This window comes from Trachemys scripta, chromosome 12 (genome assembly GCF_013100865.1).
Source record: "Trachemys scripta elegans isolate TJP31775 chromosome 12, CAS_Tse_1.0, whole genome shotgun sequence".
NCBI lineage: Eukaryota > Metazoa > Chordata > Testudines > Emydidae > Trachemys > Trachemys scripta.
In genome coordinates, this window is record NC_048309.1 from 36300644 (window position 1) to 36319268 (window position 18625).

Below are 18625 nucleotides of genomic sequence, written 5' to 3' on the forward strand. Positions count from 1 at the left end.
GGTAATGGAACTCCGGTCTCACGTGTTGCGAGCCGGGCGGGGCTCCGCTGTGACGCGGGTGCGGGAGGCCCCCGGGCTGCCCCTGCCGCGCCGGACATGCCCGCGGTGACTGTGCTGGGGCTGGAAGGCAGCGCCAACAAGGTGGGGGCGGGGCTGGTGCGGGACGGGCGGGTGCTGAGCAACCCCCGCCGGACCTTCGTGCCCGCGCCGGGCCAGGGTGAGCCGGGCCCCCCCCGTACTTACCCATCCCCCTCTGTCCGCCCCCATCTGCGCCCCGGCCCCTCCGTCCTTACCCATTCCCNTACACCCTCTGCCCGCACCAGCCCCGCATCCCCTGCCCTGCCCGCAGCCAGCCTCTGTCTCCAGCCAGCCCTGCACCCCCTGCCTGCAGCCAGCCCCTGCCATACCCCCCGCCCTGCACCCCCGTCTTGCCTGCAGCAGCCTTGCACCCCCTGCCCGCACCAGCCCTACACCCCCGTCTTGCCTGCAGCAGCCCTGCACTCCCTGCCCTTCCCGCACCAGCCCTGCACCCCCTGCCCTGCCTGTAGCCAACCCCACACCCCCTGCCTTGTCTCCAGCCAACCCCTGCCGCACCCCCTTGCCTGAAGCCAGCCAGTCCCACACTCCTCTGTCTCCAGTCCTGCCAACCCCTGCGGCCCTGCCTGAAGCCAGCCAGGCCACCCCACACCCCCCTGTCTCCAGCCAGACTCGCACCCCTTGCCCTGCCTGCAGCCAGACCCTACCTCCAGTCAGCCCTGCCCTTCCTCCAGCCAGCCCCATGTCCAGTGGTGCCCGGCAGTTCCCAGGGCATAATCCTGCACATCTACTTCAATGAGGGGGGCAGGGAGCAGCTGGGACCCACACATGTGCACCCCCCCCCCCCAAGGGATTGTGAAACGGAGCTCACTTCTAGTTCAGGCCCATCTTTTTAAAAAAGAACTTTAGGTAGGGTTAACGTATATCCATATTTTCCCGGACATATCAGACTTTTTGGTTCTGAAATCGCCATCCGGGAGTAAATACGGACGTATGGTAACCCTATTGGTATAAAAAATACATACTGTGGCACATCCCTTAAATCAGAACTTTTTATAGGGAACCGGTTGCTAAGTAATGAAAGGCTTTTTTTACATGTTTTTTTTTTTTTGTCATCCCTGCCGGGGCCCCGCCGAAAATGTTCGAATTGGGCCCCGCATTTCCTAAAGCCGGCCCTGCCCCTACCCCACCCTGGGGCCCCTCCCCACTCCCCCTCCATCCTTACCCATCCCACCACCCTGCCCCGGGCCCCCCCATCCTTACCCATTCCCCCTCCATCTGCACCCCCAATCTCCTCTGCGCCCCTACCCTGCCCTGGGACCTCTCTCCGGGCCTACCTATCCCCCCTCTGTCCACCCCTCCACCCTGGGACCCCCCCAACCACTCCCCTAATCCCCATCTCCCCTGCATCCCCCCCAGACCTCCCCATCCCAAGCCTCACAGGGACCCCCACCAGGACCCCCTGTCCTTACCCATCCCTTCATCCATCTGCCCCCCTGCCCTGGCCCCCCCCCCCCCAGCCCCCCCCCCCCCAGGACACCCTCTTCCCCTCCCCCTCCAGGCCTCCCCTGTCCCAAATCCTGCCAGGATTCTCCCTGGGACCCCCCTCCCCAAAGTTCCCAATCCTCCCCCCTGGGTTCTTTCTCCTTTCTGAGTCTGGCCTCTCATCCAACCCCCTCTCCAGGATGAATCCAGGCTTCCTGATCTCCTCCCTGCCCCCTCCTCCCCCCAAACGCACGTCCCTTTTCCCCACTGCTCCAGGCCTGGATGAGTCTGGTTCCCTCCTCCAGGCCCCCCACATCTGATCCCTTTTATTCTCCCCCTCGCCCCCCGCATTTGGTCCCTGCCAGCCTCACCCCCTGACGTTGTCTCTCTGGGGCAGGGTTCCTGCCGGGGCAGACAGCGAGGCACCACCGGGGCTGTGTGCTGGCCGTGCTGCGGGAGGCTCTGCAGGAGGCAGGGCTGGAGCCCGCAGATGTGGACTGCGTGGCCTACACCAAGGGTGAGTGGGGGTGTGGCCTACACCCAGGGTGAGGGGCCAGGCCCTATGCCCAGGGTGAGTGAGGGTGGGGCCGGGGGCCAGGCCCTATACCTAGGGTGAGTGGGGGGCGCAGGCGGGCCCTATGCCCAGGGTGAGTGAGGGTGGGGCCGGGGGCCAGGCCCTATGCCCAGGGTGAGTGGGGGTGTGGGTGGGTGGCCCCCCAAGGGCCCCGTGCTGACTCCGCACTCTTCCTGCAGGCCCCGGCATGGGCGCCCCACTGGTGACAGTGGCCGTGGTGGCCCGGACGTTGGCCCAGCTCTGGAACAAGCCCCTGCTGGGTGTCAATCACTGCGTGGGCCACATTGAGATGGGCCGGCTGATAACAGGCGCCCAGAACCCCACCGTGCTGTATGTCAGCGGGGGCAACACCCAGGTAGGGCTGACGCTTCCCCCTCACCTCCCACCCCGCGCCGCATTAGGCCCCCACCCAGGAGATCCCGGCAGCCCTGTACATCGCCCCGCTCTGCTCCTCTTGCCCAGGTCATCGCGTACTCGGAGCGCCGGTATCGCATCTTTGGGGAGACCATCGACATCGCTGTGGGCAACTGCCTGGATCGCTTCGCCCGTGTGCTGAAGGTGAGAGGGCACTGGGGAGCCAGAGGGTTGGGAGTCAGGACTCCTGGGTTCTATCCCTGGCTCTGGGAGGGAAGTGGGGTCTAGTGGTTAGAACCGGGGGGGACCGGGAGTCAGGACTCCTGGGTTCTATTACCATTAAGTGAGTCACCCAGAGTTTTTCTGTTTCCTGATTGTGGCACTTCAACATTAACAAGTTTTTTGGTATTTAATTTCCTTGCTTTTTAAAAAACAGGGCGCCAGGTTCCAATCCCTCTGGTTCCTTCACTAGCAACATTTAGCAACAGCAACATTGGAGAAATGTCGCTTCAAGATTTTAACAGTCACATGACTCCAAGTTCTGGTGTGTTTGGGTGAAGTTGTTCATTTTAAACACAAGGGAATTCCAGATTAGTGTTGGTTTTGTGCACACGCTCGTTGAAAAATACTCGGTGCAATTTTAAATTTAACCTAAGTTTTTTTGGAGTGGAATTTCTTTGCTTTTTTTCTAAAGGCAAACAAGAATTTTCTTAGTTTGGTTGCTTTTTAAACAACTCGCAATTTTATTCTCTTTATAATCCAAGAATACTGTACAAAATCAGACGATGTTTAGCATATAACTTGCTTTATATAAGACTTGAAATCAATCTTTCACAAACATTCTATATGCTTCCATTTTTTAAAAACTTCACACCCAATTTCCTGGATTTCTTGTAAAATCCTTTTTTTCCCTGTGGCAGGAGCAACTGAAGATGAGGTTTTCTGGCATGGAATTTCCTTGCATTTTAAAGAAAACAGTAACTTTTGTTCTCCTTCTCCCTGAAATTGGGGAAATTAAATGCCGAAATCTAAGGTTAATGGTAACTTTACAGTCAAACATTTCCAACTAAAGCCAGCATAAAAATAGATACTTTTGTCAAATAATCTGCACTCACTTAGTTGGAGACTTTGCATTAATTTTAACATTAATCTAAGATTTTTGGCATTCAGTTTTCTGCTTTTAAAAGCCAGGAGCAGGTTGTGGGGATCTTCAGCACTAACCGAGGTTCTTGGCCTGGAATTTACTTGTTTCTTTGCAAGTGAAGTGGAAAATGATTGTGAGATTTAGCAGTAAATCAATACGGAGCTTTGGCAAACGGGCCCCAGGCTTCGTTCCCCTCTCTGTAGCTCAAAACTGGGGAGGACCGATTTCACCTGAGTCCCACCAGAACACCCCCTGCCCTGAGCCTCACTGCAGGAAAGGTTTTGGCCTGAAAGGAGCTGTTATCTTCAAGTCGTTCTCTCCCCTTCCCCCCCCCAAAATGGACCAAAGCAAAGTGGGGGGGGAGGGGCTAGTAGGTTGGGATGGGGCCTTCTGGTACCCCCGCATCCAGCCTTACCCCCCCTTGGTGTCTCTTCCTCCTAGATATCCAATGACCCCAGCCCTGGCTATAACATCGAACAGATGGCGAAGAAGTGAGTGGTACCAGCTCCGGGAGGGGAGTTGGGTCCAGGGGGTTGGAGCAGGGCTGGGAGTCAGGACTCCGGGGTTAGATCCCTGGCTCTGGGAGGGTCTAACACAGTCTCCTCCCCCCAGGGGACAGAAGCTGGTGGAACTGCCCTACACAGTGAAGGGAATGGATGTGTCCTTCTCAGGGATCCTGTCCCACATAGAGGTGAGGAACCCAGGGGTCCTGGCTCCCAGCCCCTGCTCTACCCACTAGCCCCCACTCCCCTCTCTGAGCTGGGAGGGAACCCAGGAGCCCTGAACCCCCTCTCTGACCTGTAGGAGGTGGCTCACAAGATGCTGGCATCAGGAGAGTGCACCCCGGAGGATCTCTGCTTCTCTCTCCAGGTGAGGAATGGCCCAGCTCAGGGCTGGGAGAGCAGGGGCTGCAGGTCAAGAGTTAGGAGCACCGTCCCTGGACATCAGGAGGTGGGGAGTGCGGGCTGGGGGTGAGATGCACCATGGGAGCTGGGGAAGGGGGTTGCGAGTCTGGCATGAGGAGCACTGTGGGAGCTGTAGGGAGGGAGCGAGCAGTGCCGAGCGGGGGCTGCGGGGGGCTGCGGGTTGGGAGTGAGGAGCACTGTGGGAGCTGTGGGGAGGGAGTGAGGAGCGCTGAGGAGGTGGTGGGCTGTGGGTTGGGAGCGAGTGACACTGTCCTAGCTGTGCTGCGCCCCCAGGAGACGCTCTTCGCGATGCTGGTGGAGATCACGGAGCGGGCCATGGCGCACTGCGGCTCACAGGAGGCCCTCGTCGTGGGCGGAGTCGGCTGTATGTGCCGGGACCATGGCGCGAGGGGGGAGGGTCACTACATGGGAACCCTGCCTCCCCACCTGGTCCCCATACTTAGCCCCACACCTGCTTCTCCACTCGCCCCCTGCCTCCCCCCCGGGATCGCTGCCCTATGGCAGGGGCTCGCTGGCTCTCCCCCACAGTCCTGGCAGGCGCAGCCTGGGGCTGGTGCCTGGGCTCAACTGACGCCATCGCAGCTCGTGTCACTTGTGTCCTGAGACTGGGGTCTCAGCTTGAAACCTGCCCCCTCCGCAGGTGTCACCACCCCACACCAGCTTGTGCCCCCCAGGCTCTAACCCTGCCCCTCCCCCAGGTAACATGCGGCTGCAGGAAATGATGCGGATCATGTGTGCAGAGAGGGGAGCCAAGCTGTTTGCTACAGATGAGAGGTACCGACTGCCCGTCAGCTTGCCCTGTGGAGCTAGGGTCCCAGCAACCCCTTAGCCCGCCCTAGCTTGGTGGGAGCAGTGGGATTCTCCCCCCAGACAGTAGCTCTTGGATTCCCGTGGGAGATTCTGGCTATGGTGCTTTAGGGCATTGGCACCCCTACCCCGGAGCCAGGAGAGAACCCAGGAGTCCTGGCTCCCAGCCCCCTCCCGCTCTAAGCACTAGACCCCATGCCTCACTGCCTGCAGGAGATCTCATCTCCCCCTCTTCCCTCCTCCCCCCCCACCCCACCCCCAGGTTCTGCATTGACAATGGGGCCATGATCGCGCAGGCCGGCTGGGAGATGTTCCGCACGGGGCAGGTGACGCAGCTAGAGGATTCGTGGATCACGCAGAGGTAGAGGAGGGGAGAGCGATGGGGGGAGGTCTCAGCCGTGGGACAGCCCCCAGCCCCCTGACTCTCTCTTCTCCCCACAGGTACCGGACAGATGAAGTGGAGGTGACCTGGCGTGATTAACCCCTTCCCTCCCACGCGAAGGACAGGCCCCAAAGTGGCTGCTGCCCCCGGCCTGCGCCAAGCAGGGTGGCCGCGGCTCGAAGGCCCTGCTGGCTGGAACTCAGCCCTAACACACAATAAAGACATTTGCTTTTGTAACTGGGATTCCTTTCCTGAGCCCGGGGGGCTGGGCAGGGAGTGGCCTCCGGGCCTGGCCCCAGCCCCTCACCTGAACCCTGCCACTGGGGCAATAAGTTGGGGTACTCAGCCTGCCTTCCTGGCTACCAGGGGCTGCAGGTCAGGAGTGAGGGGTACCAGCAGAGCTGGGGGGGGGCCCCAAGGGGGGGGGGGGGGGGGGTGGGGGGGGGGGGGGGGGGGGGCCGGGAGAACGGGGGGGGGGGGGGGGGGGCTGGCAGGGGCTGAAGGTTGGGACTTGGGCACCGGCAGAGCTGGGGGGCAGCTCAGGGCTGGGCTAGCAGGGGCTGCGGGTCAGGAGTGAGGGGCACCGGTAGGGCTGGGGGAGGGGCAGGGCTGGGCTAGCACGGGGCTGTGGGTCGGGAGTGAGGGGCACCTGCATGGCTGGGGGGGAGTCAATTGACGAGGTGTCAGGCGCTGTGTAAATAATAATATTTAATATTTACAGTGCAGCGTGGTGGGGGACACCCCCCGGCAGGGGCAGAGCACAACAGGCCCCGGCCCAGGCTGCGCATGGGACCCAGGCATCCGAGTCCCCATGGCAACGTCGCAGGGGACAGTTGAGCGTGCAGAGACAGTAGCACCAGCATCAGCCCCTTGCCCAGCTTGGGGCCATGATCCGTCCACCGCTGGGGAAAGAACCCAGGTTTCCAGGCTACTCCCTCAGGCTAAGCCCACAGTGCCCCCTACTGGCAGTAGAAGGTCAGGGCATCCTGCTGGTTGCCCCGGATGAAGGCAACAGGTGGGCGAAGATCCCGGGACAGGGTCTCCAGCCAGGCCATGTAGAGGGCGCTGGGACAGGCCCCCTTGCGCACCACAGGCAGGCTCCTGCAGGGAGGGATGGGGGTCAGTGAGGAGGGGGCATGGGGATACTCCCGAGGGCTTCCATCCCCCCCCCCCCGGGCAGGGCCAGAGGAATCATAGAATATCAGGGTTGGAAGGGAGCTCGGGAGGTCACCTAGTCCAATCCCCTGCTCAAAGCAGGACCAATCCCCAACTAAATCATCCCAGCCAGGGCTTTGTCAAGCCGGACCTTAAAAGGTTTTTAAGGATGGAGATTCCACCACCTCCCTAGTTAACCCATTCCAGTGTTTCACCATCCTCCTAGTGAAATAGTGTTTCCTAATATCCAACCTAGACCTCCCGCCCTGCAACTTGAGACCATTGCTCCTTGTTCTGTCATCTGCCACCACTGAGAACAGTCTAGATCAATCCTCTTTGGAACCCCCTTTCACGTAGTTGAAAGCAGCTATCAAATCTCCCCTCATTCTTCTCTTTGGCAGACTAAATAACCCCAGTTCCCTCAGCCTCTCCTCATAAGTCATGTGCCCCAGCCCCCTAATCATTTTTGTTGCCCTCTGCTGGACTCTCTAATTTGTCCACATCCTTTCTGTAGTGGGGGGCCCAAAACTGGATGCAATACTTCAGGTGTGGCCTCACCAGTGCCGAACAGAGGGGAATAATCACTTCCCTCGATCTGCTGGCAATGTTACTACTAATGCAGCCCAAAATGCCATTGGCCTTCTTGGCAGCAAGGGCACACTGCTGACTCATATCCAGCTTCTCATCCACTGTAATCTCCAGGTCCTTTTCTGCAGAACTGCTGCTTAGCCAGTCAGTCCCCAGCCTGTAGCGGTGCATGGGATTCTTCCATCCTAAGTGCAGAACTCTGCACTTGTCCCATCATCCAGATTATTAATAAAGATGTTGAACAAAACCGGACCCAGGACAGACCCCTAGGGCACTCCGCTTGATACTGGCTGCCCCTACCCCCCCCCCCCGCACCAGGGCAGGGCCATGGGGAAATCCCCCAGGGCAATGATCACTCCCCCCTAGCCAGGGATTCCAGGGCACAGCCCTTCCCCTACGGTCTGTCCCTCCTGCTGCACTGGCGCATGCAGGCCAGGTCCCCCACTAGCCCCCTCTCCTCATTGCTTGCAGGGAGTCTCTCCCCATCCCTGGTTCTGCAGTGAGACAAGGCCAAGATCACGCAGGCCGCCTGGGTGCTGTCCCGCGCAGGGATGGGGCCTGCACTCACATGACAATCAGGGCAGCGTTCCGGGAATTCTCCTGCAGGATTTCGTGGAGCCGGACCTGCTGCTCCGACTGTGGGGGAAGAGTGAGAGGGGGTTGCGGTGTGCCCAGTGCCCAGCCCCCATGAGCCAGGCCACAAGCAGGAGTCCTGGCTTCCAATCACTAGGAGTCCTGGTCCCCTCCCAGAGCCAGGCTAGGACCCAGGTATCCGGTCTCACCTTTTTCCTGTAGACCCGCAGATCCTCATCTGAAACCTTCCAGGGTGTCTCCCTCCGCAGGGCCTCTGTGGCCTCAGGACTGCGCTGTCCCTCGTTGAGCCGGAACGGAGCCACCAGGTCCTCAAATTCCTTCAGGCTGGGGGCAGAGCACAGGGCTGAGGACAGCTGGACCCACCTAGAGGGCTGAGCAGCCTAGGGTGGTACCTGTCTCCTCTAGGGTAGGGAGTGGGGGCTAGGAGCCAGGACTCCTGGGTTCTCTCCCTGGCTCTGGGAGGGGAGGGGGATCCAGGACTCCTGGGTTCTATTTTCAGCCAAACAGCTGTAGGGATCCTTCACTGTGGGTGGTGCCAGGGAGGTGGGGTCCATTTCGGGGGTTCTGTTAGGCCCTGGGACCGGGCCTGGTGCTCCCCACCCAGGCAGTGGGGAGCCCGGGGAATGGGGTCAGGCCTGAGGCCCCCCCGAGAAGTGGGGGATGGGGAATCGCTGTGAGGGGGACTCACCTTCTCTCCTCTGGCTGCCAGGCCACGTGGGGCAGCACCAGTACCTCGCTGAAACCCAGGCGGAACTTGCTGAGCAGCAGCTGGATCCTGTGGGGCAGAGGGGGAGCGATAGGCCCATGGGAGGGGAGGAGCGGCAGGGCCTGTGGGCGGGGGGGGAATGCGGGGGCCCACGGGAGGAATGCGGGGGGCCAACGGGAGGGGGGAGTGGCGGGTGGGAATTTGGGGGACCCGCGGGGCCGAGGCAGGTGCCCTTACTCCTGGCGCTGCTGCTCGGCACTGCCCAGGTGGCCGCTGATGAAGACCCGGACCCGGCAGCGGCTCCAGCGCTTGCGGCGGCTCAGCAGGTAGGGGACCAGCAGGGTGAGCCCTGGGAGGGAGACAGTGTCAGGGAGTGGCCGGCAAGGGGAGCAGGCCAGAAATGAAGGGCGGGGGGACTGGCAGGCTCTTGGGGCCCGGGAGTTGCCAGGAGGTGAGAAGGCTGGAGAAGAGATGGGAGGCTTCCAAGGGATGGGCAGGGGCTGTCAGAGGTTGAGAGTCTGGGGGGTGGAAAGCTGGCAGGGGAGGGGGTCTGTAGGGAGACAGGGCTTGTGGATGAAGGAGCTTGACGGGTGGGGGTCTGATGGAGGGAGGAGGTTTGGGGGCTGGTAAGAGTGGTGGCGGGGGTGGCTGAGAGGGTGTGGGGGCTGGTGGAGGGAGGAGGTTGGGCTGGCAGAGGTGAGGGGGTGGTGGGGGAGCTGCCAGGGGAGGAGTCTGATGGAGGGAGGAGGTTGGGGGGTTGGCAGAGGTGAGGGGGCTGACAGGGGTGGCTGGCAGAGGTGAGGGGGCTGGTAGGGGAACTGCCAGGGGCGGCGGGTGGGCTGGGAGACACGCACCCCCATCGTCAAAGAGCCAATAGACGTCCACACATCTCTTCTTCTGCGGGGCCTGGAAATGGGTCTCAGTGAGCTCGTCTGCGCCCAGCACCTTCACGCTGCTGCCTGTAGGCACACAGAGCAGGTGGGGCAGGGCAACTCCCCGGCTCGGGGCAGGATGGTGTCTCCCACCCCCCCCCGGGCCTCCCCTGGCCTGACATGGGCCCAGTGTCCCTGGCTGCCACCCACAGCCCCCTCCCTCACTGCCCAGCCCCTGCCCCCCTACACAGCCCCCTCGTCTGCCCCCAGCAGCCCCCATCCCTGCCCCCCTCCATCGCCTCCCCACCTGCTGCCCTCCTCACCTGCATTGCCTGACTCCTGTCTCAGCTTCTCCCCCTGCAGTGCTGCCTCGGGGTCCTCAAACGCAGGGTTCACTGGGGAGATGGGGGTTAGACAGCTGAGGAGAGCCCCCTGGCCCCACCTGGCTGCACAGCTGCCCTCCCAGGGGAACGGGGCAAGCAGAGAGCACTGGTGGAGGTCACTACTGCCCCCTACTGGCAGGACCAGGCTCTGCCCAGGCTTGTCCATGGGTCTGTGTCCGTCTGCCCTCCCCCAGCCCACACCCGATACTCACCATAGGCCCGAACCGTCTGCGACACATCCAGCCCATCCTTCATCCTCAGCACGCACACCCCGGCCCGGCCGTCGAACGCGTCGCTGGGGGCACAGAGTGGGGTCAGGGGGTGCTGCTGGGAGGTGCCAGAAAGGAGGTGCTGGCCCCCAGGGAGTCTCCCCACTTCCAGAGATGCCTCCAACCCCATTGCTGCCCCCTACTCTGGGGCATCCACCCCAGCGCTCCACTCCACTGCTGCCCCCCCAGCCCAGCCCCCTTACTGGATGGTGGCCACGTAGTTCTCCAGGTTGTGGGGCGAGTCCGTCTGCCAGTTCTGCTTGTAGCCCAGCACGATTGTGTTGGGTTTGAGACGCCCCAGCCCGGACACCTGGAGAAAATCATTGGTGAGGCTGGGGCAGTGTGTGGGGGATGACACACAGTGCAGCATGGCAGGCTACATTCACTGGGGGAGAGGGCGGTGCATGCACAGCACAGCGCTCATTTGCACCAGCAGGAGGCAGCACACAGAGCAGGGCTCAGCCCCTCCAGCAGGGGGCGCTGGGACACACACACCTGCATGAGGCTGCGGGCTCCGCTGCGCAGGTCCGGGGCCGTGATGAGGGTGTAGAAGGATCGCACCTTGCGCCTGCTCAGCCACTCGACGTGCTCCTCTGAGTCGCTGTCCCCTGGGGTGTCCTGCGGCTGGGAGAGGGAAGGGGAGGGTTAGGGGGCAGGATCCCAGGCCCCAAACTCACCTCCTTGATTGCCTCCCCGGCATCCCCATACTCACCCCAGCCACGTTCCCACAGATCATGAGGCTGACCCCCTTGGTGAAGGCACTGACGAAATCCACCAGAGCTGGTCGGAAGCTGGGGGGACCCGTCAGCACCAGGCACTGGGGGCTGGAAGATAGGGAGGGTTGGGACAGTCAGGGGCGGGGGGGTGCTCTCCCCACAGATACACTGCTGCCCCCAATGCCCAAGCATTATTCTCAGAATGAGTTATAGAGCCCAGCACCCCCCTTTTTAACCACTAGACCCCATTTTGCTCCCAGAGTCAGGCATGGAACCCAGGAGTCCTAGCTCCCAACCCCCTCGCCCCTGCTTTCCGCCAGCCAGACCTACCGGAAGTTCTTGACATGCTCCTCCACTTGGGTGAGGCTGACGGAGTAGGACAGGGCCATGCTGTAGGTCCCGGCCTGCACAGAGGAGCCCCAGTTGACGTCTGTGGGGAGGATGAAGAGGATGCAGAGAAAAGCTTGTTCGGTCTGGGTGCCCCCCAGGTCTCCCCGTCCCCTCCCACTGCCCCAGCGCCTCCCTTACCTGGCTTCTTGTAGCTGACGTAGGCCAAGCTGACCAGGATGATGCCCACCACAATGAGGGCCGCCCACCAGGTCAGCAGGAACATGATGACCACGGAGATCACGGCCCCAAAGAGGGCGCTCCACTTGCTGAAGTAGCGGAAAGAGGGTCGCCAGCCTGGGGGGAGGGAGAGTGAAAGGCTGTGCCCAGCCCCATGTGTCAGACCCCCCCAACCAGGGCTGGCTCCAGGCAGCAGCGCAGCAAGCTGGTGCTTGGGGCGGCCCATGGAAGGGGGCGGCACGTCCGGGTCTTCAGCAGCAATTCGGCAGCGGGTCCCTCAGTCCCTCTCGGAGGGAAGGACTTGCCGCCGAAGAAGCAGCACAGTAGAGCAGCCGCCGAAGCAGGGCCAGCTCCAGGGTTTTTGCCGCCCCAAGCGGCGGAAAGAAAAAAAAATAGCCGCGATCGCGATCTGCTTCATTCTTCGACGGCAATTCAGCGGCAGGTCCTTCCTCCGAGAGGGACTGAGGGACCCGCCGCCGAAGAGCCGCATGTGCCGCCCCTTCCCCATTGGCCGCTCCAGGCAGCTGCTTGCTGCATTGGTACCTGGAGCCGGCCCCTGCACCGAAGTGCCGCCGATCGCGGTTATTTTTTTTTTTCTTCTCTTCGCCACTTGGGGCTGCAAAAAAGCTGGAGCCGGCCCTGCCCCCAACCCAACCTAGCTCCCCACATGGCCGGGGCAACAGTAACCACCCTGCCCAGCTCAGCATGTCCAGCTCCAACCGCTCAGCCCTACACCGCCTGACTCCTGCAACTCAACCCTCCGCTGCCTGGTTCCTGCAACCCAACTCAACCCTCCACCGCCCAGCTCCTGCAATCCAACTCAATCCTAAACTGCCCAGCTCCTGCAACCCAACTCAACCCTACACCACCAAGCTCCTCCAACTCAACCCTACACCACCCGGCTCCTGCAACTCAACTCAACCCTACGCTGCCCGGCTCCTGCAACCCAACTCAACCCTACACCACCCAGCTCCTGCAACTCAACTCAACCCTACACCACCAAGCTCCTCCAACTCAACACTACCCTGCCCAGCTCCTCCAACCCAACTCAACCCTATGCTGCCCAACTTCTCCAACCCAACCTGCTCAGCCCTATGCAGCTCCTCCAACTCTCTGCTCAACCCAACGCCCTTCCAACTCAGTCCAATTGTATTCTACCCATCTCCAACTCAACTCCCCTTCCTGCACAACTCTTCCAACTTAACCCAGCTCAATACCCACCTCTACACTACTCAGCCCAACCCTTCCAACCCAACACTGCCCTTCTCAGGGCAACCCTTAGAACTGAACTCAGCTCTCGCCTACCCAGCTTCAACTCAACCCACTCTGCCCTACGTCAATAAACGTATCCCTTTCAACCCAACAATAATCAACAGAATCCAACATAACCCATCCAGTCCAATCTCACTCTACCCACCCTCCCAATTCAACACAAACAACCTATCTGATCTAACTCAACCTGCCCCATCCTATTCTGCTCAAGAATTCCCATGCCAGACACCCAGCCTGACCCCCTGCGCTCAACACATGCTTGGTTTGACCTCTGGTGCCAGATGTGACAAACCTCAGCTGAACACCTCAGCAAAGCCCTCTGTGCCCCTGCCCCATGGCTGCTGGGGTTGCTGCTGTACCTGGGGAGTTGGTGATTGTGGCATGGAAGCAGCTGAAGTTGATGAGGGCATAGGAGCAAAGGAAGAAGTTGGAGATGATGGGGGCGATGGTGTTGAGCTCAGCTGTGGGTGCAATGGAGAGATGGGTCAATATGGGGGCGCATTCCCATCCCACAGCAGGGAGGAGATGGTCCCCTTCCACCTGACCCCACTCACCGATGAGGATGAAGGCGATGGCCAGGACGAAAGTGAGCATGTAGCCCCGGAGCGGCTCGTTGTTCTTGCCGTAGCCCTTGGCGAAGAAGCCGATGACGGGATACAGCTTATCTTGGCACAGGCACTGCAGGGGACAGGCCCAGGCAAGGCAGGGGGTTCAGTGGTAGCAGAGCTACAGGTGACAGAAGGAGCACAACCCCAGGGTGGGAGGTGGGAGGCTGGGTAGGGATGGATTTGGGCTGCGATGATCTGAATAAGAGGTGAGGACTAAAGAGTTGTTTGGAGGGATAGGGGGATGCTCTTGGAGTTTGGGGGGGTCACTGGAAGTGGTGGGGTTTTCAGAAGTAGGGGTGTCTCTGGCGGTGATTTGGGGGCGTTCCAGGGCACGTCATTGAGGGTGGTGTTGGGTGGGCCACTGTTTTGCGGGTGTGGTATGGATGGAAGGGGTACGTTTGGGTGTCAGTTGGGGTGCTGTTGTTACTGAGGCTGTAGCTGGGGTGTTCTGTTGTTAGGCCCCCACCCCTGACACCCGGACTCACCTGGAAGACCTTGGGGGCTGAGACCAGGCAGGCCAGGGCAGAGGAGAGGGTGGCGGCGAAGATCCCAGCCGTGATGAGGGGACTGAAGCCGGACACCATGCTCATGGTCTGGGAGGGAGACAGACCCCAGGATGGGGGGGATCAGAGAGAGACATCCCCGGCCTGCCTCTCCCATCACTCATAGCTCCCATCCCATGCCGCAAATGTTCCCCATCCCCATCAGTGTTGGCTCCTCCCCCTCACTGCTGGCTCCTCCCCAGTCCCACCCCCTCAGTGCTGGCTCTTCCCCCAGTGCCACCCACTCAATACTGGCTCCTCCCCGAGTCCCATCCCCTCAGTGCGGGCTCCCCCCCTCAGTGCTGGCTCCTCCCTCAGTCCCACCCCCTCACTGCTGGCTCCTTCCCCCTACCTGGTAGTTGTTGGCCAGCCCGTACTCGCAGGTGCCAGCCTGGGCGCACTCGGTGAAGTTCCAGCCGTAGCCGCACCCAAGGCCCAGGCAGCTGTCTGTGGCGTTGGGGGAGCCCAGCGTGTCGTTCAAACTCCCGGACGCATCACGCACCACGCACGACCCTGGAGGGATGGAGGAAATGAGTGACCACCCCCCAGGACCTAGTGCCCCCCCCCGCAACTCCCCTGGCAACCAAGTACCCCCCAGTGACCTCCCCCAGGATGTAGAGCCCTGTCCACTCCCTGCAGCATGGCGCCCCCTAGTGAGCCCTGCCCCCCATTCCCTGCCCCATTACCTATGGTAGCTGAGATGGCCAGGTAGGAGAGCGTGGTCCAGAAGATGGCCAGCAGGGTGCCCTTGGGGATAGCCACCGCGGGGTCCTACAAACAATGATAATGGGGTGGTTATTGTGGCCCATATCTCTCAGGGGAACCAGTTCCTCTAGCCCCTGCTGGGCCTGGGGAGCTAGGAGCCCACCTTGAGGTCGCCTGAGATGTTGGCGCCGGCCAGGATACCAGTGGCCGAGGGGAAGAAGATGGAGAACATGCCAAAGAAGTTGCCCGATTCGCCCCGCCACTCCGGCCCGATGTTCTCCAGGAAGATGTCCCCTGCGGGAAGGGAGAGGGCAAGGTTAAGAGGGGCTGCACTGCCCAAGAGGGCCTCCAGTGGTGGGAAGTTCCACTGGCCCTACCTCGGTAGCTGAAGTAGCCTTTGGACATCTTCTCCTCCGTGGCTGGAATCAGGGTCCCCACAAAGTAGTTGATGAAGGAGACCATGATGACGAAGAAAAAGACAACCTGGGCCTGCAAGAGGGCAGGGAGAAGGGCTGAGAACCCAGGGGTCCCGGCTCCCAGCCCCTCCCCTGCTCTAACCCACTAGATCCCACTCCCCTCCCAGAGCTGGGGATGGAACCCAGGAGTCCTGGCTCCCAGCCCCTCCCCCAGTACCTTGGCTTCCCACTCCATGCCAGCCAGCGCGATGCCCAACAACACTGTCACCGTGATGACGCCCACGATCCGGATGTCGTTCACGGGGTCCGTCATCACCGCGTCGAACTCCTGGGGGGCAGGTATATGGAGATGAGTTTGTGGGGGCCAGGAGGGGAGAGGGCAGGGTGGGGAGTCAGAGAAGGGAGTGGAGGGGGCCAAGTATAGGAAGTGGGACAGCTGGGCCCAGCGTGGGTCAGGGAGGGCAGACGGAGACCAACAGCAGATTGTGGACAGGGTGTGGGGTGGGGCAGGGCTGGGGGCTCAATGGGGCCCATGTACCAGCAGCTCATGGCGCGTGCTCTAGATAAGGCCACCCTTCTCACGGCAGGCAGGTGGGGCTGGGGGTGGCAGGGTGAGGGGCAGTAGAGCTGGAAAAGGAACTTGTGCAGGTGTGTGGCAGGTGGGTACAGAGGGGTGGGTTAGGGATTGAGGCTAGAGCTAGGATTAAGGTTAGAGTTGGGATTGAGGTCAAGGGTTAGGTTAGTAGTTCTAGGTTTAGGGTAGGGGTTAGATCGAGGGTTAGGATTTAGTGTAGATTTAGCTCTAGGGGTAGATCTAGGTGTATGGGTGGGTTAGGATTAGCGTTCAGGGTTTAGAGTTAGGGGTTAGGGTTAGCATTCAGGGTGAGGGTTTAGGGTTAGGGTTAATGTTCGGGGTTAGAGTTAGAGTTAGGATTAGGGTGAGGGTTAGGGTTGGGATTAGGGTTAGAGTGACGGTTAGGGATTAGGGTTTGTATTGGGATTAGGATTAGCATTCAAGGTTAGGGTAAGGGGTTAGAGTTAGGGGTTAAGGGTTTGGGGTTAGGTTCAAGAGTTAAGGGTTAGGGTTAGTGTTAAGGTTTAGGGGTTAGAGTTAGATTTTGGGATGAGGGTTAGAGTTAGGGTTAGGGTTAGTGTTCAGGGTTAGGGCTGGGGTTTAGGGTTACGGTAAGGGGTTAGTGTTAGAGGATACGGTTGGGGTTAGAGTTAGGGGTTAAGGGGTTGGGGTTAGGGGTTGGGGTGAGGTTCAAGGGTTAGGATTAGGGTTAGTGTTAAGGTTTAGGGGTTAGGGTTAGATTTTGGGATTAGGGTTAGTGTTCAGGGTTAGGGGATAGGGTTGGGTGTAGGGTTAGGATTGGGGTTAGGGTTAAGCGTTTAGGGTTAAGGATTAGGGGTTAGGGTTAGCGTTCAGGTTTAGGGTTAGGGGTTAGGGCAGGAGTGGGCAAACTACGGCCCTGGGGCCACATCCGGCCCTTCAGACGTTTTAATCCGGCCCTCAAGCTCCTGCCGGGGAGTGGGGTTGGAGGTTTGCCCCGCTCTGCGTGTTCCATGCTCCACACAGCTCCCAGAAGCACCAGCATGTCCCCCCTCCAGCTCCTACATGTAGGGGCAGCAGGGGGCTCCGCACGCTGCCCCCACCCCAAGTACCGCACCCGCAGCTCCCATTAGCCGGCAACCGTGACCAATGGGAGCTGCAGGGGTGGCGTCTACGGACGGGGCAGCGCACCGAGCTGCCTGGCCGTGCCTTCACCTAGGAGCCAGAGAGGGGACATGCCGCTGCTGCCGGGAGCTGCTTGAGGTAAGCGCCGCCTGGAGCCTGCACCCCTGACCCCTTCCAGCACCTCTACTCCAGCCTACCCCACCAGCTGGAGCCCTCACTCCCCCACCCGCACCCCTGGCCCAGCCCAGAGCCCCCTCACGCAGGCTGAACTCCTCATTTCTGGCCCCATCCAGAGACCGTACCCCAACTCCCAATTGTGTGAGCATTCATGGCCCGCCATACAATTTCCATCCCCAGGTGTGGCCCTCAGGCCAAAAGTTTGCCCAGCTCTTGGTTAGGGTTATTGTTCAGGGCCAGGCCCCACCTACCAGCAGCAGGTCACGCACCGTCTCGGCGAAGCCCACCACATGCATAGCCACAGCCACAGCATTGGCGAAGGAGAAGAGCAGCCCGATGGATCCGCCCAGCTCGGGGCCCAGGCTGCGCGAGATCAAGAAGTAGGTGCCCCCTGCACCCAGAGAGACAGATGGACGGACTGGGTCAGCAGGGGAGGGGGGCTCTAGGGGCTTGGGAACAGGCAGGGCTGTTGGGAGAGCCCTGTGGAGAATATGTGTGTGTGTGTGTGTGTGTGTGTGTGTGTGTCCTCACGCCCCCTGCTGGAGGGGATGAGCCCTGCGCTGAGTGTGTATGTGCACGACTAGTGTAACTGTGTGTGTGTGAAGTTTTGCATGTATAACTGTCTATGTGTGTACCTAAGTGTGTGTGTTATTTTGTGTGTGTAGTTGCCTATCTGTGATTCTGTGACTCCAGGGTGCAGAATTTCCTGTGTGTAACGCTGAGCTGTGTGGAGCCTTGTGTACGGATCAGCAGGTGTGTCCGCTGCTGTGTGTCTGATTCCCTGTCTCTCACTGCGTATGGCTGTAATTCAATCTAACTGTGTGGGACTGGAGCTAGTTTTGTGTCCGCACACCTATGCATCTCTAGCTGTGTGTTTCTGCGGTTGGGTCTCATTGTGTAGCTGTGTGTGTGTGTGGGTGTTGTCTCTCTCTTCCCCCGGCCAGGCTGAGATAACAGCCCGCCTACTTCTGCCAAAGGGGAGCACTTCCCTAGCCTCTGGGGCAAGCCCTGCTTGTGTGGCGGCCCCAGTTTGAACCCGCCTCCCTAGCCCCACAGTGCCCCCGGACGTGGGGCCCGGCCCCAGCTCTCACCTGCCTTCACCTTGCCATTGGTGGAGATGGCTGAGATGGACAAGCCAGTGATTGTGGTGACTACAGCTGACATGAGGATGATGAGCCATGTCAGCCCTGGGGGGGAGGGGAAGATGGTGAATGGGGACCTGGGGAGTGAACCCACCCCCTGCCCCCCACTTTACCCCCCCCCAATACTGGGCACCCTCCTGCTCCCATTGGGGAACACCGAGAACCCACCACAAGCTCCCAGCTGGCTCCTCGCTCCTACCCAGCCACGAGTAATTGGCGGTGCTGGAAGGGGGCCTAGCCATGGGGCACCCCCATCCCCTCTATTACCTATTCCAGCCTGGGCTGTGATCCAAGGCAGCCGGAGATATAGGATCACGCCCCAGATGTTGAGCATGCACCGGATCTGGGGAGCGAAAAGGGAGGTGGGTGAGATGAGCCTGCTCCCCCGCCCCGCCCCGCTGACCCACTGGACCCCCCCTCCCCTCCCCGAGGGGTCTCAGTTTACCATCACGCCGGTCACCCAACCGAACCGGACTGGTTCTGCTTCAGGGCTTGCCGCGTCTGGATCCTCCTCGTCCTCCTCCTTA

The 18625-nt window shown here is 60.7% G+C and overlaps 2 protein-coding genes across 5 annotated transcripts in view; one reads left to right on the top strand and one right to left on the bottom strand.

Annotated features, from left to right (window-relative positions):
- The first annotated feature begins 29 nt into the window (after nucleotides 1-29).
- OSGEP (O-sialoglycoprotein endopeptidase) lies at nucleotides 30-5945 on the top strand. 4 transcript variants are annotated; one of them, XM_034786637.1, is made up of 11 exons: nucleotides 33-217; nucleotides 1919-2038; nucleotides 2275-2450; nucleotides 2558-2653; nucleotides 4035-4084; nucleotides 4206-4284; nucleotides 4398-4463; nucleotides 4793-4883; nucleotides 5218-5293; nucleotides 5589-5687; nucleotides 5768-5945. In XM_034786637.1, the coding sequence occupies exons 1-11, from the start codon at nucleotides 97-99 to the stop codon at nucleotides 5805-5807; spliced, it is 1014 nt and encodes a 337-aa protein (XP_034642528.1). In that variant the 5' UTR covers nucleotides 33-96; the 3' UTR covers nucleotides 5808-5945. The 4 variants fall into 4 exon arrangements, 3 of the variants coding, with proteins under 3 accessions (XP_034642529.1, XP_034642530.1, XP_034642528.1); XM_034786638.1 differs by lacking the exon at nucleotides 4793-4883 and having other exon boundaries at nucleotides 30-217; nucleotides 5160-5293; XR_004647793.1 differs by lacking the exon at nucleotides 5218-5293 and having other exon boundaries at nucleotides 32-217.
- Nucleotides 5946-6436: 491 nt separating this feature from the next.
- The window catches only part of LOC117885380 (solute carrier family 12 member 3-like), a 13958-nt gene continuing 1769 nt past the window's right edge, over nucleotides 6437-18625 (bottom strand). Inside the window, exons 2-26 of the mRNA XM_034786693.1 lie at nucleotides 18544-18621; nucleotides 18366-18441; nucleotides 18048-18143; nucleotides 17208-17347; nucleotides 15319-15429; nucleotides 15063-15174; nucleotides 14849-14979; nucleotides 14667-14751; nucleotides 14333-14493; nucleotides 13924-14031; nucleotides 13385-13508; nucleotides 13190-13291; nucleotides 11520-11675; nucleotides 11322-11421; nucleotides 10988-11099; nucleotides 10771-10899; nucleotides 10479-10585; nucleotides 10219-10301; nucleotides 9947-10018; nucleotides 9606-9710; nucleotides 8989-9100; nucleotides 8734-8820; nucleotides 8234-8369; nucleotides 8020-8087; nucleotides 6437-6809 (exon numbers count right to left, since the gene is read on the bottom strand). Of these exons, the coding sequence (XP_034642584.1) occupies nucleotides 6668-6809; nucleotides 8020-8087; nucleotides 8234-8369; nucleotides 8734-8820; nucleotides 8989-9100; nucleotides 9606-9710; nucleotides 9947-10018; nucleotides 10219-10301; nucleotides 10479-10585; nucleotides 10771-10899; nucleotides 10988-11099; nucleotides 11322-11421; nucleotides 11520-11675; nucleotides 13190-13291; nucleotides 13385-13508; nucleotides 13924-14031; nucleotides 14333-14493; nucleotides 14667-14751; nucleotides 14849-14979; nucleotides 15063-15174; nucleotides 15319-15429; nucleotides 17208-17347; nucleotides 18048-18143; nucleotides 18366-18441; nucleotides 18544-18621 (2733 nt within the window). The 3' untranslated portion in view covers nucleotides 6437-6667. The remainder of the gene's footprint in view (nucleotides 6810-8019; nucleotides 8088-8233; nucleotides 8370-8733; nucleotides 8821-8988; nucleotides 9101-9605; nucleotides 9711-9946; nucleotides 10019-10218; nucleotides 10302-10478; nucleotides 10586-10770; nucleotides 10900-10987; nucleotides 11100-11321; nucleotides 11422-11519; nucleotides 11676-13189; nucleotides 13292-13384; nucleotides 13509-13923; nucleotides 14032-14332; nucleotides 14494-14666; nucleotides 14752-14848; nucleotides 14980-15062; nucleotides 15175-15318; nucleotides 15430-17207; nucleotides 17348-18047; nucleotides 18144-18365; nucleotides 18442-18543; nucleotides 18622-18625) is intronic.